The sequence below is a fragment of the Hydra vulgaris genome, chromosome 14 (assembly GCF_038396675.1).
Source record: "Hydra vulgaris chromosome 14, alternate assembly HydraT2T_AEP".
Classification (NCBI taxonomy): Eukaryota; Metazoa; Cnidaria; class Hydrozoa; order Anthoathecata; family Hydridae; genus Hydra; species Hydra vulgaris.
In genome coordinates, this window is record NC_088933.1 from 16,240,853 (window position 1) to 16,267,877 (window position 27,025).

The following is a 27,025-nucleotide window of genomic DNA, read 5'->3' on the forward strand; positions in this document are numbered from 1 at the left end:
ATCTTGGGCAGATGTTAGATGCATCCGGCTACTGTCTTGTAGAAGGCCACCTAGGCAAAGACTTAAGGGGTAAACAGATTTTATCTCATGACCAGCCCGGCACCCCTTCTCCATCTATTTGGCTAGCGCAGACATATTTTTAATACATTGTTTCCAGTTTAGGATGTTTAACGCTGGATTTTCTAGACTCAATGCATGGGTTTAGCTAGTATCTCTGTTTTTATGATTAGGCAACTCATTCTATTATCTCCTAATGAGGGAACAGCTCTAAAACTCAATTTTATGGTTCTGAGGCCAGCTGGTAGTCAGGTTTCCCGAGCTCTGTGGTAGCTCTCAGAGAGGCTGATTCCATCAACAGCTGAAAAATATCAGAGTATTAACAGTGCCATGTTGCGCATCGATAATGTCTCTGTTTGTACTTTTGGTATGCATTATCAAGGCCACATTTTGAGCCCTGTGTTACGGCTTAGGGTTTATTAATAGTAATGAGGCAATTGCTCAGACCATTAAGGAGCATACTGAGTACTATCTATGCTTTGAGTCAAGTTATTTAAAAAATTTAAAATGACTAAAGTACCAAAGACTATCAAACACAAAAAAGCGTCATCACCAACTTCTCTAAACCTATCATTCACTAATATTTATGGTTCTTTTTTTCTGTTGAGTCTAATCTCTTAAAAAGTTTATTATAAATTTAAATTTGGCTTTCTCATCTTGTGATCTTAGCGTTGATGGTTTTTCTTCCTTTAATTCGTAAAGACTCGAGTAGTCACATACTTGGCCTGGGCATTTACATTCGTAAGAATTCACCCTTTTGTCTGGAAATTAGGTTTAAATCCACTAACTATTATTATATGTGCTTTCGTTTAGCACCACTTCACTCTATCACCTTTCTCTTTGTTCTATATCGCTCTCCTTCATCTCAAGACTGCACTCTTTTTCAAGGTCAATTTCTGATCAAATTGACCAAACCCTCTCTCTTTATACATCAGCCAATATAGTTGTTGTTGGTGACTTTAATGCTCATCACACTGAATGACTTGGTTCTAGTGTAAGTGACTCTGCTGGCGTTAAGGCCCTAAACTTTTACCTTTCTCAATCTTTAACTCAAACAGTCAACTTTCCAACTCGCTTTCCAGACAACTCAAACCATTTATTTTCTCAACTCAACCCATGTCTTGTTTCTGATCCTTAAAACTGACTGGGACACTTTCCATGATTTTCTTCGTGATGCCCCTTTGGTAGAAATCTTTTGTCTTCCTGCTGACCAATGTGCTTCTTACATAACTTCGTGGATTTAGGCTTGCATGGAATCTTTTATTCCCTCTCAACAATTCTGGGTCAAGCCTCACTCTTCTCCTTGGTTTTACTCACATTGTGCTGTTTCAATTGCCAATCGAAACCGTTACTTTCATATCTATCAGCAAAGCAGTTCTCCAGAAAACAGATGTCTGTTTACTAATGCTAGAAACCATTGTAAAAAGGTTTTGTCTAATGCCAAAGCCCACTATTTTCAGGTCATGATATCTTGTATTTCATCACAAAAATTAGGCTCTCATGACTTCTGGAGATTCTTTAACAGTATCAATAATAAGGGCAAATCTGTTATTCCGCCTCTTTTATATGGTACAGACTTTGTCACCTCACCTAAAGACAAAGCTGAATTGTTTGTTAAGAACTTTTCATCAATATCATCTCTTGATTCCACTATTTGCATTCTAACTGATATAGCCGTCAAACAGATTGATCTATTGCTTTGATATTCATATCACTCCAGCTTCTGTATCTAAAGTGATTTCCTGCTTAGACTATTCTACAGCTTGTGGTCCAGACAACATACCTGTTTTAGCCTTGCAGAAGTGTTCTTTGGGGCTGTTGTCTATACTTTCAAAACTACTTAACAAGTGCTTCATTGAAGTCTTGTTTTCTGGTATGCTGGAAAGCAGCCTCTGTTATCCCTATTTTCAAAAATTCTGGAGAGCAATCTGACTCGTCTAACAACCGTCCCATTAGTCTTCTTTCTATCATTAGCAAGGTTTTTGAGTCTTTAATTAATAAACACTTAATCTCTCATCTTGAATCTAATAACTTACTTTCTGATCATCGAAAATATATTGTCTATGGACAACGCTCATCTTCATGTCCTGTAACTTCAGGGTTTTCTCAAGGTTCTATCCTTGGTCCTATCATCTTTTTAATTTACATCAATGGCCTTCCAGAAATTCTCACATCTAAGGTGACGTTGTTTGCTGATGAAACTACCATTTATTCTTGTCATGATAAGAAGCCAACACTCTCTGATCGCTTGGAGTGGGCGTTGGAGTTTGAAAAGGATCTCATTTCTGCTACAGCATGGGGCTCACAGTGGCTGGTGAACTTTAATTCAGATAAAACCCAATATTTTTCAGCCAATCTCTATTGTAATAATTTAGATCTTCCTTTATTTATGAACAGTAATGTACTCGATGAGTCATCAACACTTCATCTTCTAGGATTAAATCTTACTTCCAATCTTTCTTGGAAACCGTATATCAAATCCATTACAAAACTAGCATTTGCTAAGGTTGCATCTCTTTATTTTGCTCACCACTTTCTTACTCAGGATTCTATTCTCTATCTCTATAAATCTCAAATCCGTCTATGTATAGAATACTGTAGCCATATCTGGGGCGGATCTTCTAGTGATGCCCTTTCTCTTTTAGACAAGGTGCAAAAACGCATTGTAAACATAGTTGGACCTGCTCTTGCAGCCAACCTCCAACCATTATTACATCATCATAAAGTTGCTTATCTTTCTCTTTTCTACAAATACTATAATAAGCACTGCTCTAAAGAGCTAGTGTCTCTTGTGCCATCTACTAAAACTCATCCTCGTGTTACTCGTCATTCAATTAAGTCTCATCTTTTTTCTGTGACTGTTCCTAAGTGCTCCAAAAACTCTTATTTGTCTAGTTTTTTTCTCGAATATCAGCTCTTTAGAATTCCCTTCCTTTATCTTGCTTTCCTGATTCATATAATCTTTTAAGCCGTCTGTCAATCATTATCTTGCTCTACAAACTTCATCTTTTCTTTTTCAGTAATTTCCAACTCTAATAGTGTTTGTTTGCAGCCTTGTATGAAGCGAGGATGTTTAAAAAAAACAAAAAAACTTTTTTGCAGACAGTGGTATTTCCTTGATTTTGTTAATTTTTTCCTCTTTATCTTCAAAATCACAAAACAAGTATTCAAACATGTTTAAAAAACTGGTCTTTTCACAATCTCCATCTGTAAAAGGTTTTCCACGCTTCATTATTTCTCAAGAAACAGAAATGCTAGCTGCAGTAAGACAATTTGAAGACTGTATCTGTTTATTGAATGTTAAGGATGAATTTTATGTATTTCATTGAAATTCTAATATTTTGGCATTTTTGTTGTCACTAGATGACTATTTTTTAGCAAAAGTACAGTGTTTCGTTTAAAAGTTACATCCAAGATTTGAATTTTTATTATTCGATAACATTTCATTACAGATTAAACATGATGGTACTTGGTATGCATACATTTCTGTCCATTCGAGTTTAAAATTGTGATTTTCATCTTGAATTTTTCTGTTTTTTTTTTTGTAGCCATGGCAAAGTCTAATATAATAGATTAACTTCTATTTCTAATCTAACAAAAGAGTTTCGACACAGATTGTATTTTATGTTTAAACATATTTTTACTTTGATAATGCTTCACATTCATTAATTTAAACATTTTAAATACAATGTTGACATAGTTGCGTTCAAATTTTATTCACGCAAAATTTGCACGCACTTTTGTGGAACTAAGCTTGTATATTGAATGAAGTGCCTATTAACAACAGCATCATATTAACAACTACATACTTTATTTTAATATAATTTTATTACATTTCAAACCGTTACTTATCAAATTAATTAATTTTTTTTTTGATAAAATGCTTTATTAAGTTTTTATGTTTCAATAAAACAAAAGCATTTATAATTTGGACAGAATGAAGAGCCACTTACATTGAACAAAAAAGGTGCAGGTGGCTCGCGAGCTGCCAACCCCTGCTATATACAATAAAATCTTAGTTAACATTATCTTAATGGTAACACAGATGATTTGGCACTATAATTGAATATTTATTTTAAAACTAAAAATTATTTTATCATATACACAATCTTTATAAAATGGAACCATACCTTTAATGAGTAAGACCAAACAAGAACTTTGTTTTCTACATTATACATGTTTAAAGATCCATCAGAAGAGAGCGAATAGCAGATCTCACCATAAGATGTATGTGGGCAGATGCCAACTATTTCATCTGCATGACCCTAAATGGGTTTTCTAATGATCTTTATCAATTTGACAATTATATATATATATATATATATATATATATATATATATATATATATATATATATATATATATATATACATATATATATATGTATGTATGTATGTATGTATGTATGTATGTATGTATGTATGTATGTATGTATGTATGTATGTATGTATGTATGTATGTATGTATGTATGTATGTATGTATGTATGATATGTATGTATGTATGTATGTATGTATGTATGTATGTATGTATGTATGTATGTATGTATGTATGTATGTATGTATGTATGTATGTATGTATGTATGTATGTATGTATGTATGTATGTAGGTATGTATGTATGTATGTATGTATGTTTGTATGTTTATATGTATATATGTATATGTACATACATACATACATACATACATACATACATACATACATACATACATACATACATACATACATACATACATACATACATAACACACACTTAAAGGCACTGTCCTAATATATTTTACAAGCTTCAAGTTTTAAAATGCCAACTTTAACCTTGTTTTTAAAAAAAGGTTTTTAAAAATTTTTTTCTTTCTAAAAGTCCTTTATATCTAGTTGTAGATAGATACCTGTCATCAGTCAATGTATGTACTAAAGAAACCTCTGCAGATGGCTTATCTTAGTATGATATCAAAAATATTTTACTTTACATACTTTATATTTCTTTCTGTTATAGTTACATCCTTATTTATATTTAATTAAACTTTGCATTTTTTGTATTTTCTTGAGTAACTTGAAAAAGATAAAATAAAAAGTAAAATAAGAAATAAATATAGTAGCTGATTCAAGCCATGACTAATCTTTTATTTTTAAACAGGGTAACTTTATGTAAAAATTTATGCAATTTAAATTTTGATTAGATAAATTTGAATTTATTTGAATAAAAGTTGCGTTTAAACAAAAATAAGTCTTACTTTGTGTAAAAATTTGCTTTTGATTTACTTTGCTATTAATTTTGTAAACTAAATTTAGATACCAATTAAAATGAATAACATTGCAACAAGAAGTAACAAACTAGTAAATAAATAAATTATAAACTAGTAAAGAAGTAAACCAAAATTTATAAACTTCTTTAAAAATCTCCCAGTAGTTGACAAATTTTATCATACAAAGTTGCCTTTACTAAGGGTTGTTTTTATACTTGTCTGTAATGAAGTCAACAACAAATTATCTTTTATAAATTTTTATTATATAAGATTGACTGCTTAGTAGTTGTAGAAGCAGTTTGTATGTACGCATCAAAAAAATTGGATGATTGTATCATTCTTGCAAATGTACTTTTGCAAAATTTAGCTATATTTTTTAATAATTAATAAAAGAAAATAAGAAAGTATTATCGGTTTGGAAAAAGATACAATGATGGAATAACTGATGTATTACATTTTTAATCAAGTTTTTGCAGTTGATGAAATAATTACAAATAACATTGAGCTTAAGCATGAGCATTAACTGCAATCAGCATCGGAAATATCGTTAATTACAAAAATTCCTTGTAGTAATATACTTAAATATCCAAACCATTATGAAATCAAGATTCAGGTTGGTAAAATATTTAAAAATATAAAATAAAGTTGAAACCAGTGACAGAAACAACTAAGAGAGAGTAGCAAAAAGTTAGCTTTACAGTAGGTGTACAAGAGAAATTCTTAGCTTGTTTAAAATTAAAAGGCAGCCCATTTACTTGTGAATCAAATGAATAGACTGAAAAAAAGAAAGATCTTTTAAATGCCAAAAGCAATTGAAAAATGAGATGTTTATTTTAGAGATACAGTAGATCATTGCAGCGAAGATCCACTCTATTTAAAATCATATTTGTTAATAAAAATAAAAAAAAACACAAACTTATGTCTACAGAAGAATAAGCTATAATTTAAAGTTTCTACTTGTAAAGTCCTTACAACAATCGACAATCACTTACGATGACTTTTTTTTTTTCCAAAGAAGAACTAAGGGTCTTATCACAAAGCACCATAGAAGGGACACACCTCCTTTCTACTTTAACAAAACTTTATTAAGTTTTGTTAAAATGAAAAATAAATAATTTTCTTAAGAAAGATAATATTTTTAATGAAAAAAGGTATTAAGTAATTTGAAATCAGCATAAAAAGTTAATTAATAAAAAATGGTTAAACCACACAAAATCTAAAAAAAGTAAACTATGAGCTCTAAACCCCCCTCCCCCCGCCGCCTTTGTTTTTTAAGCTTATAAATTAAGAGAATGTGATACTAAAATTTTTTAGATATCTGAGGTCTAAAACTAATAAACCAGGTCAAATTCTTGTTGAACTAGCTGAGAATATTCTTTGCAACAGAAGAGTGAAGACTGAAGCTTGACTTTGACTGAAGCTCAGAGACTTCAAGACTTTAACCACAAGATTGAAAGAAATAAAATGAATCAAAGCAAAGAATCAAATCAAAGCAAAATGAAGCAAATGAATCAAATCAAAGCAAAAACAGACTATGATCTCTTTTGTTATAGTATCCAGGGAAACAAGATTTTTTTTGATCTAATTCAAATAAAAAAAAAAAAAAAAAATCAGATCATTAAATTTTTACATAATTCAGGGTCAGGTGGCAATCAAATTAAAAAGCTGTCATGTTTATACCTAAATGCTACTTCTCCCAATAAAAAATTAAATGAATTCAAAGTAGTAATTGAACAATACAAATCAAATATAATTTCTGCGACTGAGACAGTTTAAAAGTGATTCATTGGTAAACATTGAAGATTACCATCTGTATAGAAAAAACAGACCAGACGGTGATGAACAGAAAGGCAATGAAGTCAATTTACTAGATTCCTATGAACTAAATGATGCTTATATTTTAAACTAAACCTGAGGAAAGAAAAAGAACCTAAGTTTTTTACGCCAAAATGACTTTTAATGTACAAAAAATTATGTAAACTAATTAAAAGTTGCATTATGTCTTCTCTATCAAAAAGGAGACATGATTCAACTTTTTAAATTCTTTAACAATTTCAGCAATTTAGAAACAATCGCAAATTTTTCAACAATTTAGAAACAATCAAAAAAATTAATTTTCAACCAACTCAAACAAAAGGTCACTGCTTTAAATATGTCAAAAAAATCACTAAGCAAGCATGCCCAACCAAAACCTTTTATTTAATAGATCAGCCAATTTATAGAATAGCTTGCCAAGTGAGTTGGTTAACGCACAATCAGTTAAGAGCAAGTTTTGATTGCTGGATGAGAAGCAATCAAGCAAATTGTCTGTCATAGTGTGTTAATACAACACTCACTGGATCACACCAGTTACAGCAATTACGAACACTAATACTACTAATACTTAAATTTTTTAAATAAATAAAATTAAAACATTTAAATTAATTAAATTTTTAAAGTTTAACAATATTTTATAAGCTTTTGTATACCTCACACAAGTTATTTATTTTAGGTGATGGGATATCAATAGCCAAACTAATAATTGAATTATTCACTGTTGCAACATACAAAAGGTTTTCCACCAAACAAAAGGTTAAACAACCAACACATGATTCAGCCATCTAAAGAAACTTTATTTTAAAATAAATAACTTAAACAATTAAACTTTACTTTAAAATAAATAATTAAAGTTTAATAATTTTTATTCTAGAAATTATTAACACTCGTTTTTACATATAATACGATTTAACTTAATGTTATTTTGTTTAATATATTATTTGTGGCATTATTATATATGTTATTATGTATAATAATGTTATTATAAACAATACTATATTTATATATTGTTATGATATTATATATATACTAGCTGACCGGCCCGGTAAAAATATGGGTCTTAGTAAGTTTATTCCACATTGACTTTTTCTATTCTTTTTCCTTATATATCCTAGCTTTCTGGACCAGTAAAATACAGGTCTTTACCAAATGGACCATTTATACTTATTTATACTTATCTATTCCACACCAATCATCTCTATACTTATTCCTTATTTACTTCAATATTTTTTAGTAAAATAATTGATTCTAAATAATGTCTTTAAGAGCAAAAAAAATTACCATGCCCACCTTTTTCGCATACGGAGAGCTTATAAGAGATTTTATAATTAAGCTTGTTTTTCTCTTAAACGCAAATCATTGATAGCTCAGTGGTTTAGTGCGCTGTCATCAGTGTTGTTTCGGGGGGTTTCAAGACCTTTCCTTAGCGTAATAAATTTCAAAAATTTTTTTAACCTTGCTTATATATTTATAGCAAAAAAAAAAATATATATATATATATACATATATATATATATATATATATATATATATATATATATATATATATATATATATATATATTTATTTATTTATTTATATATATATATATATATATATATATATATATATATATATATATATATATATATATATATATATATATATATATATATATATATATATATATATATATATATATATATGTATATATATATAGCAAAAAAGACTTCTAATTGTTAAAATAAAATTTTAAAGTTTTCTTATATGTTATAGATATATATTATAGATATTATGCACGATTGTTCCATATGTCGCATGCAAACGCAACATATGCTGAAGACATTTGCATTTACAGACATTTTTACATAACCCTATATAAATGGCAGAACTAAGATGACATAATTTTAGCAATAAGAAATTATCAAGAGAGGGGCAAATCTAAAATCAAAGTTTTAAATTTTCCTTGGATGAGACAATATCTTTCGTATTTTTTCAATCTTGTCATTTTTTTAAATACAATAATGTAAAAATAAAAATTCAAAACAAAACAATTTAAGCAAAAAAGTAATTATTAGAAAAGTATTATTACACATGATCCTTTATAAAACGTTATATTAGTGGATTTTTTACATTTGCATATAACATATTTGTTTACTGTTATATTATATTATATAAGATATGCAATAAAGTTATTATTGCAATATTGTTATAGTAGGTTATAATAGATGTTATGCAATAAAGCAGCGTCTGTATAGGGAACCTGCTTGAAAAACTTTGATTAATTGCAATCGGCATAAGAGTTTATAAAATGATTTGCTTTTCATTACAATCAATAGATCAGTGGTTTAATGTGCTGTCATTAGTGACATTTTGCAATGATTCTAATCTGCCTTTTTCAATTTTTTCAATCTAGCCGTATATATTTATAGCAAAAAAATAATTACCTAAGCCCATTAATAACATAATAATCTCTATCAAGACAAATAAACAACAAATTTCTCCTGGTGTTTTGATGTTTTTAGAAATTTTAATCTTCTTTAAAAATTCTCAGCCATTTATTTGTTATAGTGTATAATATCTTTACATATATTGTAAAAATGTATATAATATTTATAAAGCTTCAAAAGTGTTTTATTTTGTTTTTTAGAAAAATCAAAATGAATTAAAAATGAAAAAAAAGGAAGGTAGGATTACAGTGATAGGATTTAAGCTACAGTGTTTTGCTTCAGAAACTCTGTGAGCTAACCACTCAGACCTGTTGTGACTAACCACAAAAACGTATTGTCTAAGAAAAATTTTAGTATTAAAAGTATTAAACAAACAAAAGATTTTTTAAAACTGAAACAAATGTTGCCAAAATTAAAGAGATGTTGCTGCTAATTTTTAAGTGAAAGTAAAACTGTAAAACTTGATATTGATGTTTTAATAAGTTTTAACATAATATAATTTGAAGATACATTCTTTTTAGATATTTGTATATACTTTCATTCATATTTTCTCATTAAAAGTGTGTGTGTGTGTGTGTGTGTGTGTGTGTGTGTGTGTGTGTGTGTGTGTGTGTGTGTGTGTGTGTGTGTGTGTGTGTGTGTGTGTGTGTGTGTGTGTGTGTGTGTGTGTGATATATATATTTAACAATTTTAAAGATATAACATTTTTATTTTTAAACTTGTAACTATAATTGATCCAATTTAAACTAAAAAAAAAAATTTAAGTCTAAAAATATGAATTGCATAACAGAGCTGTTTATATAATAGAATTGCTTATATTATATTTGTTTTTTTTTAACACCTAAAACTATGAAAGACCTGAAGTAATGAACTGCTCACTTACTTATCTATATAATATTATGTGTTCAAAAAAAGAGTGCTCGATGTTCAAAGCTTGATATTCTTAAAGAATATCAACTTTAAATAAAAATAAAAAACTTTAAACCAAACTAACTTTATTTAAAAAATTTTACAAGTTTAAAAATTTTAAATGTTCAATAAAAATCCTAAGTAACTTTTGTCAATAGATTGAAAAGTGAGAAATATGTACCATTAATAATCATGCACCAAGTATAGGAACCACTGAATGTCCATGCACCAAAAATATGAACAATGAATGCTTATTTACCAAGATTATCTTAGTGTACTTAATCACTAGATTTAAATCCAATTGAGACCATATTGACTTGGATAAACAGAAAAATTATAAACCTACCAGAATTTACCATTAAAAAGGTCATTCAAAGTACTTTGAAGTCAGTATTCATGAAACTTATTGAGTCCAAGAAAAATGGGTTATAAAGTAAAAGGATGCTATAATAAAGTCAAAAATTTTTCCCTTTTAATTATTAAAACATAAAACGAAAGTAATTATTTATCAATTAACTTACTACTTTTTCAATCAAATTTTGTTTCTTTAATTTCTACTTGTTAATTTTTTTAATGCATAAATTTTGGTAATGGTATAGTGTCACCACTTACTAAGCGAAAGATACAGACTTCAAATCCCACTAAATCCCTGGTAGCACCCCACTCAACTTGTTTCTTCACCCAGCAGCTTTGTTAGTTAAGATTCATATTTTGAAGACATGATTTACCAATATTTAAAAATTGAGTTTTTAATTTATTTAAATAGATTAGATTGTATTTATTAGAACAAATAATACATGTTCTAAAGGACACACAGGTCCATAATGATGGACACTAACAGCATGTCCCAAAATAAAATATGTAACAGCTTACAACATTGAATAAATAATTAATATACTACTAAACAATAAGATATGCAGTCAACGCCGACATTTCAAAATTGATTAAATAATTTTACTCTTAAAGATGTTGATATTATCGGCATTAACAACATCAAAAGGCAACTGATTCCAAATGTTAACAACTCGATAAGAGAAACTAAATTTGTGAATATCTAGTTGACATTGTTGTTTGTGCATTTTATATATTATGTCCACGCGTGTTGTCTTCGTTGTCCATAAAAAAGAACATAGATTTATCAATTAAGACCAAGTTATGCGGAATTTTGAAGCAAGTCAATAAATCATGTTTTACTCACCTTATCTCAAGCGTCTTCAAATCAAGCAACTGAAGTCAGTTATTGTAGGTTAAATTGCTTAAGTGCAGGATTTTTTTTGCGAAACATTTTTGCACGTTCTCAACTACCTTTATTAGTTCAACATGATATGGCAACCAAAATGGGGAGCAATATTCTAATATAGGCTTAATATATGTATTAAAGACTTTTACTAAGATACTAAGATTGTGAGTCTTGAAGCATTTTAAATAAGGTATGGTCTGGTATTAGCTGCATGTACAACATTTGAAATATGCTTTTTATAGTTCAGTTGAGAATCCAGAGTCACACCAAGAACTTTTGGAATAGAAGACCGTGCTAAAATATGATCTCCTGAAAATTCATTAACTTATAGTTAAAGTTAATTTTCTCGATGAAGCAGGCGCAATCCTATGAACAAAACTCTTACTGATAGAAATAGGTAGTTGCCATATTTTGGACCAAAGTACAACTTTATCAAGAGCATTAACTAAGTGATAGCTATGGTCCATATTGCAAAATGCAATACGAACAAAATGAACTGTATAACTTGATGTCATCAGCATAAAGCTTTAAAGAGCAATCAAGATTGTTAACAATAGCGGTTATATCATTAGTATATAGTAAAAATAATGTTAGGTCTAACAAGCTACCCTGAGGAACTCCACTAACAATGTGAGTGAAGTTTGATAATGAAATTTCAACCTTAACTTGTTGACTCCTATTGTTAAGAAATGCAGCAATCCAATTTTTAAAATTACCTCTTATGTTAAATAGAGCAAGTTTGGCTAATAATTTAGGATGAGATACAGAATCGAATGTCTTTTGAAAGTCAATATATACAACATCTGTTGTTAGATTTTTGTCTAGTGCAATACTCCAATCATTAACAGATTCTAAAAGTGCATGTACAGCATTTCTTGTGGAAACCATGTTGATTATTGGCTATTAAGTTATGGAGAGTTAAGTATTTAATAATATCCGAGTTCTTTCTATTGCACGATAACAAAGGCATATGAGTGATATTGGTCTATAATTAGATATATTAGAATAACAATATTTTAGTTAAACTAATTTCAATAAATTAAATTCAAAAATTTTTTTTGATCAATTTAAAAAAAGGTTAACAAATTTAAAAAAATTTTCAATAAATTTAAAATAAGTTTTTATTTTACATTTTATATTTTTAAGTTCTTATTTCCTCTTTTCTCCTTTTCTTTTTTTTTTTTTTTTACCGTTATGTTAAATATAACATTAGAAATATAATACAATATAAATAAAACTATAATAGCAAATATACAAAATTCTTTTTTATAGAAGCACTTTAAAGAAATATTGCAAAAGTTTTCAGAATTTTGAATGTACAGAAAACTACTAATATAAAACAAATCAAAAATTTAAATTTTTACACCTTAAATAAATTTCTTAAAATGTTCATAGACTTAATGCATTAGTCTTCAAACATTAAAGTAGGTCATTCAAAGCTATTTTATTTTATTTTAAAACTATAGAATAATAAAAAAACTAATTAACTAAAAAAAGTTTACTTTTGAAAGACAAACTTGAATTAGGTTTTTATCCCACAATTTTATCTGTAAATCTTTGCAGGATCCAGTAATAAATGCTTGTTTTGCTGAAACCAGTGAAGAAATAGGACCACAATGTGCATTTTTAATTAAATGATTGATTCTAAACTGGCCATTAAACCTTGAACTGGCTTTTGATTCATAGATATTACCATTACAATCACCAACTAAAAAGTCTCCATTATCTCTGTATGTTCCAGCAGTTAGATAGTTTTCATCTGCAACTTCCTTTATAAATATATATACTTTTTAAATGTTCTTTATAAATTTAAACATTTTTCTTCTTTATTTTATAAATTTAAAGTTTAAATATGTAAATAATAAACAAGTAAAACCAAATATTAAAAAAAAATATTCAAATTTTGTATTTGAAAATTTTTTACAAATAATTATTGATAAAGGTATTTTTTACATTACAATGAACAACATTCATACACCAAGAATTTTCCCCAGAAACTTTAGTGAAGAATGCCATATGTGTTCTACTACCGAATGTAACAAATGATGAATTTATAGGAGATGAAGCAATAAAAACGTCACCAGAAATCTATTTAACAAAAAAATTTATAAGAGAAAACCTTTGGAATTAAGAATATCTTATTTGCAGAGAGGTGTACAAATTTGAGCATCAAGTGCATGAGCATTAATTGATAAAACTTCTTAGTCTTTTAATTTTTCTTAAATGTGAAAATATTAAAGCATTTAAAATAAAATATTTTTGAAAAAACATTTTTTTGATCAAATTTAAAAAATAATTTTTTAAATAGAAAGTGGAAACTTTTATAAAAATTACACATTCTATAAGTTGACATTTTTTTTTGTCAGTTTACAATTTTAAAAAAAATACGCACTCTATGTGTTTACATTACAATATGCATTGATGTTTTCAAACTTTCGGGTTTTTTTTTCTGGGGGATGGGGTGGGGGTGATGATATTTAATAAACTTTATTAAATCCAAAAAGAAAAAAGAAATAATCGAACACCTCTCATTTACTGTTATGACTATTTAATACATTATTTGCATTTGTGAGTTCAATTTCTACATTATTATGTAGAAATTGAACTCACAAATTGAACTTGAATGTAAACACAAATGCAAAGTTACAAAAATTTAAAAAAGCAAAAAACACTTTTATGCACTTGTGTACACTTTGCTGACCTCTCCTAACTTGTATTAAACCAAAAATATAAATAAGAATACTTTTGTTGAAGAATTTTACTATTTTAATAAAAACAAACTTTAAGTTCCATATGATAGATAATCTCTTCATTTGAAACATTGTATATAAGTAGTTGCTTATTGTGATCATTTTCTTGAATTGTAGCAATGTAGTTTACTTCAGATGACTAATGTATATATATATATATATATATATATATATATATATATATATATATATATATATATATATATATATATATATATATATATATATATATATATATATATATATATATATATATATTTATACATATATATATATACTATATATATATATATATATATATATATATATATATATATATATATATATATATATATATATATATATATATATATATACATATATATATATATATATATATATCAACCCTTAGAATTAGGGTCGGCATTCTGCTAAAAATCGCCATCCTTGTTTCTATGCTTTATGGTGACAAATTTTTTTTGCCGAACCCTAACAGTTCATTAACCCTCAATTTTCCTAATTCCTAATTCCGAGTGTTGATATATGTGTGTGTGGGTGTATATATATATATATATATATATATATATATATATATATATATATATATATATATATATATACATATATATATATATATAAAATAGTTATAAATAAATATGTTTATTATGTTACAAAATTTAAAAGATAAACCATCAATATTTAACAATAGCACAGTCACAAATGAATGCATATTTAATTTTTTTTAAATTTTGAAAACATCAATCATTATAACTAAGATATAGTCAATAATTACAATTGTAATATAGTCAATCATTGCAATTGTAATATAGTCAGTCATTGCAACTGTGATTTATTCAATCATTGCAATTGTGGTAAGTCAATTTTATAAAACTCTTACATAGTGTAATATTTATAATATAAATACATAAAAATACAATTTATTAGTTATATTATTAAATTTTTTTAAAATTATATACTGCACAATTATAGCTGGCATAAATTATACTGACTTACATTAAAAGGATTCTCAGGTTTGAGAAATCTCATTGTATAAACTTTGTTTTTTGTATGAATTTTAAAAACAGTATTCAACTTTACAGAGTTCCAAATGTAAATCACTCCCTAAAAAATAAGTTTATATATATATATCGTACACCCAGATCAAGGGTGCCACAAGTCAAAAATTATGAATATTGAGTTATGAATGTCATTTGATAGTATGTTATGTGTTGTACATGGTGACAAAATACCAAGTCTAAAACGAATGTTTACAAAATGACAGATACAAATGGCACTCTTAGTTGGAAAAAACATTAAACATTTTAAACTTCAACCCTGATTTTCTCAGTTTGATACTTTTTGACTAGTGGCACCCTTGATCTGGGTGTACAATATATATATATATATATATATATATATATATATATATATATATATATATATATATATATATATATATATATATATATATATACATATATACACATATATATATATATAAATATATATATATATATAGATATATACACACACATATATATATATATACATATATATATATATATATATATATATATATATATATATATATATAAATATATATATATATATATATATATATATATATATATATATATATATATATATATATATATATATATATATATCTTATACTGCGGATTTAGGGGAGCAGTGTGATGTCATACTGAAATAGCCTGCTGGCGGGGGCCTGAGTACATACGTCCACTGACAAATAGCCTGACTTGCAGTGGAGAGCTGAGACATCAACTGAGGGTTTGGCATGGGGCAGCAATCATTTCATTCAATAATCTTTGTTTTTTTCTAAAAAAGCCGTATTGATTTAGATTAGCAAAAAAAGTGAGCAAATGCTTACATAAATATGCTAGAGTGAATATATATATATATATATATATATATATATATATATATATATATATATATATATATATATATATATATATATATATATATATTATATGCACACACACATAGATATATTTAAAAGTTTAATTTCAACACTTAGCTTATATAAGATTTGAAACTTTTGTAAAACCTATAAGCTCTGAATACAATATTGCATTTCATATTTAATTATAACTTTTATTTATATTCTCAAAAACATACTCTAATTTAATATATAATTTATAAATAAGATTTATTATTAATTTAGATTTATACAGTATAAATACATAAAATTTGTTTTTCTGCGCAGTGGTCTTGTTCGCCAAGGTTTGTGTTTCAACAATTAAATTACCTCCTCAACTGTAGTGGTCTCTCAGCCTTATGGAGATGAATTAACATCAAAACAAAAAAAAACAAAAAAACTTCAATTAATAACTATATATTATATACACTTATATAATATATTGACTAAAAACTATATACATTTATATGGTATATAGACTATATACTATGCACATTTATATAATATATTCACTATACACTATATAAATCTACATCAATCAACATGTGCATAGAATGCAAAAAGGGAGGTTTGTCAAAAAGATTTATCTATTTATTACTTTTAGTAGTAAGTCGCAGGCTTCAAATTTTTAAATTACATGTCAAGAATTATTAACAGTTTAAAATTTTATCAAGAACTGTTTTATGACAAACCTTAATCACAATACCATGATGTTCATCACAATACCATGATGCTCATCACAATACCATGATGTTCATCACAATAGCATGATGAACTAGTATCTAAAAATCTTTTCATTGAGAGAATGTTTTCATTAAATTTAACAGAAAAGTATTAAATCTCAAAAAAATAAATTTATTTTTAGGTTTTTTCTGATATGGATATCAGTGCACATGATGAAAAAAATTGCCCAGCGCAATATTTCGCGCTCGTAATACTGAAAAATGTTATCAACGAGTGCGATTATGCGCACTTGGCATGAAGTCTTTGAGAGTGATATTCAGAGTTGGGAATTGGTTGCAATGGAGCCATTCATAAATTATGTATGCAAGTATAAGGAGGGGGTCACTCAAAAGCGTACCAATGAGTATAAGGGAAAGGGTGGACAATTTTTTGTTTGAATTTTTTTCATGTGAAGTCTGGGAAATCAGACAAAAAAGCTTTGGTTTTTTAGTTAATGCATTTGTCTATCTACTGGAAAAAATGTTACTGCAGCTTTAATATTTAATAAAAACAATAAAATCTTGCCATTTACTAAAAGTTGACAAAATAACATAACATAACATAATTAATTCCTATCGAAGTTGAATTAACATGCTCGATTGCGGACATTATGAAATGTTTTTAAACAATTGCAGACAACAGAAACATTTTAAATTTTATTTAAAATAAATAATAGTTAAAAATAAAAATAAAAAGATTAAGAATATTTCTTTTATTAACAAAAGATGTGTGAAAAATTAAGACAATAACGCAAAAGAATCTTACGTTCTTACAAAATCTTGTGGATTAAAACTTTTCATTTTTCAAAATTCAATCAAGTTTTAAATTTTTAATTTTAATTTTCTTATTGGGACAAAACGTTTTTAAAATAGTAAACATTCCATTCTATCTGATAGCCATAATGACTTCATAACTTTCCATTCATTGTCTTAACAGAAAACTGCGTTCTCATTTAAACTGAATGATTTAATTATAATCAAGTGAATAATTTGTTGTATAATTAATTATATACTTAATAAATATATAATAGACTGATAATAACATAATATATATTAGTTTAAGTATATATATATACTTACACAAATAAAATATAAATAACATATATACTGACGTATATTTTGAGAAATACATTTGTAATAACAGTGATGTTATATTTTTTCCTTTGTTAAAAGTAAAGGTATTACATTTTTTCTTTTGTTGTTTCTCAGCACGCTTTCAAAAGTTTCAATTCAAAGTTATATAACAAATAACAAATATATTTGTTATACATATTGTTTATCGAAACTTTTTTTTTTAATTTTTAGTTTCGTTTAGCTTCAACTTTTTAATAAATAGACTTTATTATAAGTTTAACCGATTCGAAGATATTAGTGATGAAGTTTTAGTTTGATAAATTATTTATGCTAGATATTTATTTATGAGATATATTTATAAATACTATGCTAGATTTACAATTTTGGAATTTTCATTAAAGTGTTGCAAGTTTTGATATTTTATTACATGGACATTTATGCAATTCAAAGTAAAAGTTCTAATTAAGCAAATTTTTTTGTCAAATGGACCCTTAAAAACTGTAGGAGTTGGCGAGTTGGACTTAATCAGGTACAATTAAACGGATAATATGATAAAGTTCAACTGGAATTTTAAAAAAAAACATGCTGAATTTAGCTTTCAAATAGGTTGAAACTTTTTTCCAGTGAGCAAATCCGTTTCAAATCAGGTTGAGCAAATCAGGTTTCGCGATTTATTTTGCGAATAGGTTTATTATATTACATAATTATTTTTAATATATTATAGCAAAATTTGTTATAACTTATACACTATTAAAAATGAATTCGATATTCAAGCACTTATTATATATTCAGGTCAGGATTTTATAAAAACTCGAAACCTGGATTTGCTCACTGGAAAAAAGTTTCAACCTTTCAAATAAAACAAAGCATTTTTAATTTGAGCTTATGCCACATAAATTAAAATTAATGTACACCACTAATTATGTGTGGCGTACTATATTACAAGTATAACTTCTTTATTTAACAATATGCAAACTCTAATGTTTAAACATATTTTGGCTTCAACAAAAATATTTTACTAAAAATATTTTCTTTAAAATCAACTTATAATTTTCTCCCTCAAAGTTCTTCAAACAAGCGCGGCTTTTTAATCTTGTAACGAAACTAGCGAGCACTATTTGTTGCTCCTGGAAAGTCATTTACTTGCATGTTTCACATGCGCAGAGCGATCACTCCTACTTCATCACAAGGCCTGGATATAGTGGGTCTACTTTCAAAGGATATGGTGTGTCTACTTAAAAAGGATATGGTGTGTCAACTTCCAAAGGAAATGGTGTGTTTAATTTTAAAGAAAATGGTGTGTCAACTTGTTGTCAGGTCAGGTTATCCTGCTACTAGTAACTTGTAACCCAGTACAATCTGCTTCATGTCCTGCTGCCTTGTAGGATAGGCCTTTTTAGGCAAAGGCTAGGAGATGCCAACTCCGACTTAAAACACCCCCTGCCTTGGGGCTCTTGGTTGAGTAAAGGCTAGAGATGGTGTCTCAATAAAAATACTCATCTTGGGCAGATGTTAAATGCATCCGCCATGTCTTGTAGAAGGCCTCGGAGGCAAAGACTTGAGGGGTAAACAGATTCTATCTGTTGACCAGCTTCACACCCCTTCTTCATCTATTAGGCTGGCGCAGATGTATTTTTAATACATTGTTTCCAATTTAGGACGTTGAATGCTGGATCTTCTTGACTCAATGCATGGGTTTTGCTTGTGTCTCTGTTTTTATGACTAGGCAACTCATTTTATTATCTCCTTATGAGGGTACAGCTCTAAAACTCAGTTTTATGGTTCTGAGGCCGGCTGGTAGTCAGGTTTCCCAAACTCTGTGGTAGCTCTCAGAGAGGCTGATTCCATCAACAGCTGAAAAATATCAAAGTATTAACAGTGCCATGTTGCGCATGGATGGTGTCCCTGTTTGTACTTTTGGTGTGCATTGCGGAGGCCACATTTGGAGTCCTTTGTTATGGCTTAGGGTTTATTAGTAGTAATGAGGCAATTACTTGGGCTATTAAACGATGTTCTGAGTACTATCTATGCTTTGAGTCAAGTTCTTCAATCTAATTTTAAAATGAATAAAGTACCAAAAACTATAAAACACAAAAAACCATCATCATCAACAAGTTATCTAAACCTATGATTCACTAATATTCGTGGTCTTCGAAGTAACTTTTCTTCTGTTGAGTCTTATCTCTTGCAAAGTTCACCAGACCTACTTGCTCTTTGTGAGACTAATTTGAGTTCAGCTGTCTCATCTTGCGATCTTAGTGTTAATGATTATCTTCCTTTACTTCGTAAAGACTCCAATAGTCACATGCTTGGCCTGGGTAAAAATTCATCCTTTTTTCACACACATCCTTTTTTCACACACTCGTAAAAATTCATCCTTTTTTCATGAAACTAGATTTGAATCCACAGACTATTCTTTCATGTGCTTTCGTTTAGCACCACTTCACTCTACTGCCTTTCTATTTGTTCTATATCGCTCTCCTTCATCTCAAGACTGCACTCTTTTTGATGTTATTTCTGATCATATTGACCAAGCCCTCTCTCTTTATCCATCAGCTAATATAGCTGTTGTCGGTGACTTTAATGCTCACCACTCTGAATGGCTCGGCTCTAGTGTTAGTGATTCGGCAGGCATTAAAACCCACAACTTTTGCCTTTCTCAATCCCTAACTCAAATAGTCAACTTTCCAACTCGCTTTCCTGACAACCTGAATCATTTACCTTCTCTACTCGACTTATGTCTTGTTTCTGATCCTAGTCAGTGCTCAGTTTCTCCACATTCACCCTTAGGTGCTTCTGATTGTAGTTTGATCTCTCTAAAACTAATATCTCATTCTTCTTCATCACCTGAATCCCCCTATTATCGTACCTCTTACAACTACAGTAAAGCTGACTGGCATTCTTTCCGTGATTTTCTTCATGATGGCCCTTGGGTAGAAATCTTTTGTCTTCCTGACAAAAAATGCGCATCTTGCATAACTTCGTGGATTCGGGCTGGCATGGAATCTTTTGTTCCCTCTCGACGATTCCAGGTCAAGCCTCACTCTCCTCCATGGTTTTCCTCACACTGTGCTGCTGCGATTGCCAATCGAAACCCTTACTTCCATATTTATCAGCAAAACAATTCTCCAGAAAACAAAAGTCTGTTTATTACTGCTATAAACCATTGTAAAAAGGTTTTGTCTAACACCAAAGCCCGCTATTCTCAGGTCATGAAATCTTGCATCTCATCTCAAAAATTAGGCTCTCGTGACTTCTGGAGAACCTTTAATAGTGTTAATAATAAGGGCAAATCTTTAATTCCACCTCTCTTGTATGGTTCAAACTTTGTCACCTCACCTAAAGACAAAGCTGAATTGTTTGCTAAAAACTTTTCATCAATATTAACTCTTGATTCCACTAGTTACGTTTGACCTCATATTGCCAACAAACAGGTTGATCCATTGCTTGACATTTGTATCACTCCAGCTTCTGTATCTAAAGTGATTTCCTGCCTAGACTCTTCTACAGCTTGTGGCCCAGACAACATACCTGTTATTGTCTTGCAGAAGTGTTCTCCGGAGCTGTCGTCTATACTCTCAAAACTATTCAACAAGTGCTTATCAAAGTCTTGTTTTCCAGCTTGCTGGAAAGCGGCATCCGTTATCCCTATCTTCAAAAATTCTGGAGAGCGATCTGATTCGTCTAACTACCGTCCCATTAGTCTTCTTCCTATCATAAGCAAGGTTTTTGAATTTTTAATTAACAAACACTTAATTTCTCATTTTAAATCTGATAACTTACTTTCTGACCATCAATATGGATTTTGATCTTCTCGTTCTACAGCTGATTCGCTAACAGTAACAATTGATAGGTTTTATCGTGCATTAGATAAAGGTGGAGAGGTTAAGGCCATCGCTCTTGACATTTCAAAAACTTTTGATAAAGTTTGGCATGCTGGTCTTTTCCATAAGCTTTCTTCTTATGGCGAATCTGGCAACATCTTTAAGATTATTGAATCCTTGCTTTCCAATTGTAGCATAAAAGTCGTCCTCGATGGACAGCACTCTTCTTCTTATTCTGTAACTTCAGGGGTTCCTTAAGGTTCTATCTTGGCCTTATACTCTTTTTAATTTACATCAACGATCTTCCAGATATTCTCACATCTAAGGTGGCATTGTTTGCTGATGATACTACCATTTATTCTTGTCATGATAAGAAACCAACACTCTCTTATTGTTTGGAGGGGGCATTTGAGCTTGAAAAGGATCTAACTTCTGCTACAGCATGGGCTTACAGTGGCTGGTGAACTTCAATACAGATAAAACTCAATTTTTTTCAGCCAATCGTTTATCGCAATAATTTAGATCTTCCTATATTTATTAATGGTGATGTACTCAATGAGTCATCTACTCTTAATCTTCTAGGATTAACTCTTACTTCCAATCTTTCTTGGAAACCATATATCAAATCAGTTGCAAAATTAGCATCTGCTAAGGTTGCATTTCTTTATCGAGCTTGTCACTTTCTTACTTCGGATTCTATTCTCTATCTCAATAAATCTCAAATCCGGCCTTGTATGGAATACTGTTGCCATATCTGGGGTGGATCTTCTAACGATGCCCTTTCTCGTTTAGACAAGGTGCAAAAAGGTATTGTAAACATAGTTGGACCTGCTTTTGTAGCCAACCTCCAACCATTATCACATGTAGTAATGTTGCTTCTCTTTCTCTTTCCTACAAATACTATAATGGGCACTGCTCAAAAGAGCTAGCGTCTCATGTGCCATCTACTAAAATTCATTCTTGTGTTACTTGTCATTTAATTAAGTCCCATCCTTTTTCTGTGACTGTTCCTAAGTGCTCCATAAATGCTTATTCGTCTAGTTTTTTTCCTCGAACATCAGTTCTTCGGAATTCGCTTCCTTCATCTGGTTTTCTTGATTCATATAATTTGCAATCCTTAAAGTCATCTGTCAATCATTATCTTCCTCTACAACCTTCATCTTTTCTATTTCAGTAACATCCAACTTCAATTAGTGGCTGCTTGCAGCCTTGTTGGAAGGATATGGTGTCTACTTATAAAAGATAATGTGTATTTAATTTCAAAGGATATGGTGTGTCAACTTATAAAGGATATGGTGTGTCTACTTATAAAAGATATGGTGTGTTTAATTTCAAAGGATATGGTGTGTCAACTTACATAGGTTTGGTGTATTTCTCTAAATATCAATAAAACTGAATTTATTATTTTTCACCCTCCAAAAAAAGACTGATAATAAAAAAATTAGAATTAACTGTAAAAGACTTTTTCCATTTAAATATATAAAATATCTAGAGGTATTTCTTGAAAATAAAATGAAAATGAAAAAAACCTATTTTAGTACAATCAACTAATTGATTTAAATAAAAAACTCTCACGTGCCAATAGTATGTTGTCATTTATAAGACACTATGCTTCCAAACATATTCTAATACTAATTTACTGTTCCTTGTTCTCCTCCCGTCTAAGCTATTGTTGCACTATTTGGGGTCAAAAAGGTAGTTTTCTATTAAATCGTATAAACAGTTTACAACATACTTCCATAAGAATTATGACATTTTCACCTTTATGATCTAATATACAAAATAGGTTTTCAGAATTAAAAATTCTAAAATTTTAAGATCTTATAGTTGTCACTTTGTGTTTGATTTTCTTTAAAATAAACTACAAAATTGACTTAATAATTTTTTCATTAAAACAAGTGATACACATAAATATTACACTCAAAATACTGAAAATGTTAACTTCCTTTTTCAACACTGTCAAATGTGATAAACTTTCTATAAAATATCAATTTATTCCTCACTGGAACCAATTAATACCATTTATAAAAAAAAAGGTTTTAACTAAATACCCTTTTATTACCAACATCTTACTTCTTAATTGAAACTAAATTAAGAAATTTTTATTTGAGAATATATCTAATAAATATCAATTTTATCCTTTATTATTAATGCTTCATCATATTACTGCATTAATCAAACTTTTATTATTTTTATTTTATACTTATATATCTTTTTTTAACTTTATTGCTATTATTATTATTATTATTATCATTAATTTATCTTTGTTTTAGATGCCATATTAACATTATTTATAATGATAGTGATACTATTGTAGTAATAGCTTCATAGTTATAATTTTTTCAATTTTTATGTTTATTTTTATAACTACTGTCATAGTTACACATTTTACAATTATTTTTACCTTTTTTTTTCAGTTTTTATCATTAGTTATAACTTTTATTAAAGTTATTATATTATATTACTTTAAGTAACTTTAAAGTTATTATACTATATTACTTTAAGTAACCATTAGTCAGAGAAAGAATTGACTTAAACTTAAACACAGTTAAAGTTGTTGCTTAGTAACAACACTAGTTTTAACTGTAACTACTATTTTATACCATTATACTACATTTTTCATACGAGGGTGATTTATTATTTTAATGGCAGCCCAAAATTTTATATTTTTCATACAATAAAAAAATTTAGTTTTGCTCATATTGTTATTGTAACAACTTAATATAACAACTTATTGTAACAACTTATTGTAACAACTTATTGTAACAACTTATTGTAACAACTTATTGTAACAACTTATTGTAACAACTTATTGTAACAACTTATTGTAACAACTTATTGTAACAACTTAATGTAACAACTTATTGTAACAACTTATTGTAACAACTTAATGTAACAACTTAATGTAACAACTTATTGTAACAACTTATTGTAACAACTTATTGTAACAACTTATTGTAACAACTTATTGTAACAACTTATTGTAGGCCTTTAGAGTAGATTTTAACTATTCTTAACAGTGTTATTAGAAATAGTGTAACACTCTCTAGTAATGAGGGTGTTTTACTATTTCTATTACACCCCACAATATAAACCTTGCCTATTTAAAATGTACCACATAAAAGTATTGCATTGAATTTATTGATTATCACAATGGAATTCTTTTAGTGTTTTTTTTTGCTATTAGGCAATTTTTACTCCAATCCATATGATCCATTATGATCAGTTTAATAAGTCACTTATTTCAAATAATATAAAAAGTATACCATAACAAAAAAAAGACAACAGGTAAATTTAAAAGTTTTTAGTATTTTGAAATATTTGAAATACTACACTTTAAAAACCTGGTTTATAATTTCAATTTTTGAAGTTCTACAAATTTAGTTTAATCTTCACTTTTTAAAGTTCTACAAACCTGTTTTGAACTTTATTTTTTGAAGTTTTACAAACCTGTTTTGAACTTCATTTTTTGAAGTTTTACAAACCTGGTTCCAACATCATTTTTCAAAGTTCTATAAAACTGGTTTTAACTTCATTTCACTTTACTTTTTAGTCTGGAAGATGAGATATTTCTGATTCTTTTTGAAACTTTTTTGAAACTTACACAAAAGACTATCAAGAAGAAAAGTTTATAGTTATATTATAAATATACACTGCTCTTTTACATAGGTTTTAAGTTGAAGTTATTTTTACTTCAGATTTTTTTAAACCATTCTTTCGAGCAGGTTGACATGAAATAGAAACTGTTGAAAATGAATTGAAAACCACATCTTTTTTCATTTTTTGGCCATTTTTCTAAATATTTTAAACCTTCAAAAAATGAGGGGGTCCTAAACTTTATGTGGCTGTATCTTTTGAGCATCAAAATATATTTTGATAAAATTTGAAGCCTAATTACAATTTATGATGGGATTCAAGGTAATTTCTTTGTTTCTTTTCAAAAATTACTCTCCCTCAGCCAGAGAGATAGTAAGAAAATAAAACTTGCAACAGGAGGAAAAGCTCTTCCTGTTAAAGTATACAGAGACCGATCACCTATAAGGCATATAAGAAGTAAAACAATCATGAAATTAAATATAACCATGATCTTCCGAATTGTGCAGTGTTAGGAATAATGAAGGAGATAAGAAAAGATGTTGGACGATCTGGAATACAGGAGAACACCTATGCTGAAGTTACAAGCAGGTCATGCTACTTGAATAGGTTTTACGATGTGATAAAATGCCAGCTCAAGATCGGTAAAAACTTTTTTGAAAAAGATATTTTTTATTGTACTGACCTATCTATCTTCGTAACTGAAGTTTGTTCCTTCAGAAAAGTGGATATTTTTAGTTGTGTTGTACGTGTTGCTATTGATGGAGGGATGGGATCTATAAAGACTGTCATGAACATGTTTTACCCATCAATACTAGATTTTCAACCAAGAAACCAAAAGTACACCGGGGTCAACAAAGTGATTATCTTAGGCATAATTCAAAAGGTAGAAGAAAATCATCACAATCTGAAAACACTTTTCAAACTCCTTCAACTCAATCAATTGAAGTTTACCTTGGCTTCTGACCTCAAATTGATCAACATCATCATTAAATTATCAGTAAATATCTTATTTCATTTATATTTTATATTTTAAGTAAACAATACCTATAAGTTATTTTCTATAATCAAGGGTCACGGTGGAAAATACTTGTGTTGCTATTGTGATGGGCCAATGGATGAAAAAGGAGTTCAAAGGACTTTCGGATCACTAGCAGATGAATTCAAAAAGTACCAATTTGATAATAAACCTCGTATACAGATGCAGTATTATAAAAATGTTACTTATCCATGTCTGTTGGATGAGAAATTGACTGAAGAAATTATCAACATAATTCCACCACCTGAATATCATATTCATGAACACCATGTTAGTAAAATTATTGATATCTTCACTGATAAAAACCTGAAGGAGTTTCTTGAAAAGAAAACAATTATCAGGCATAGCTATAATGGTGGTGGTTTTGATGGACCTAACTGTGCCAAATTTTTAAGATCATTGGAC

At 28.5% G+C, this 27,025-nt stretch overlaps 1 protein-coding gene across 2 annotated transcripts in view; it reads right to left on the reverse strand.

The window, feature by feature from the left end:
• The window catches only part of LOC100202166 (echinoderm microtubule-associated protein-like 1), a 63,447-nt gene that overhangs the window by 19,699 nt on the left and 16,723 nt on the right, over positions 1 to 27,025 (reverse strand). Inside the window, exons 11-16 of one of the 2 annotated variants that reach the window (XM_065818394.1) lie at positions 15,437 to 15,544; positions 14,475 to 14,582; positions 13,647 to 13,781; positions 13,196 to 13,462; positions 7,769 to 7,900; positions 4,188 to 4,322 (exon numbers count right to left, since the gene is read on the reverse strand). In XM_065818394.1, the coding sequence (XP_065674466.1) occupies positions 4,188 to 4,322; positions 7,769 to 7,900; positions 13,196 to 13,462; positions 13,647 to 13,781; positions 14,475 to 14,582; positions 15,437 to 15,544 (885 nt within the window). The remainder of the gene's footprint in view (positions 1 to 4,187; positions 4,323 to 7,768; positions 7,901 to 13,195; positions 13,463 to 13,646; positions 13,782 to 14,474; positions 14,583 to 15,436; positions 15,545 to 27,025) is intronic. The other variant, XM_065818395.1, reaches the window with a different exon arrangement.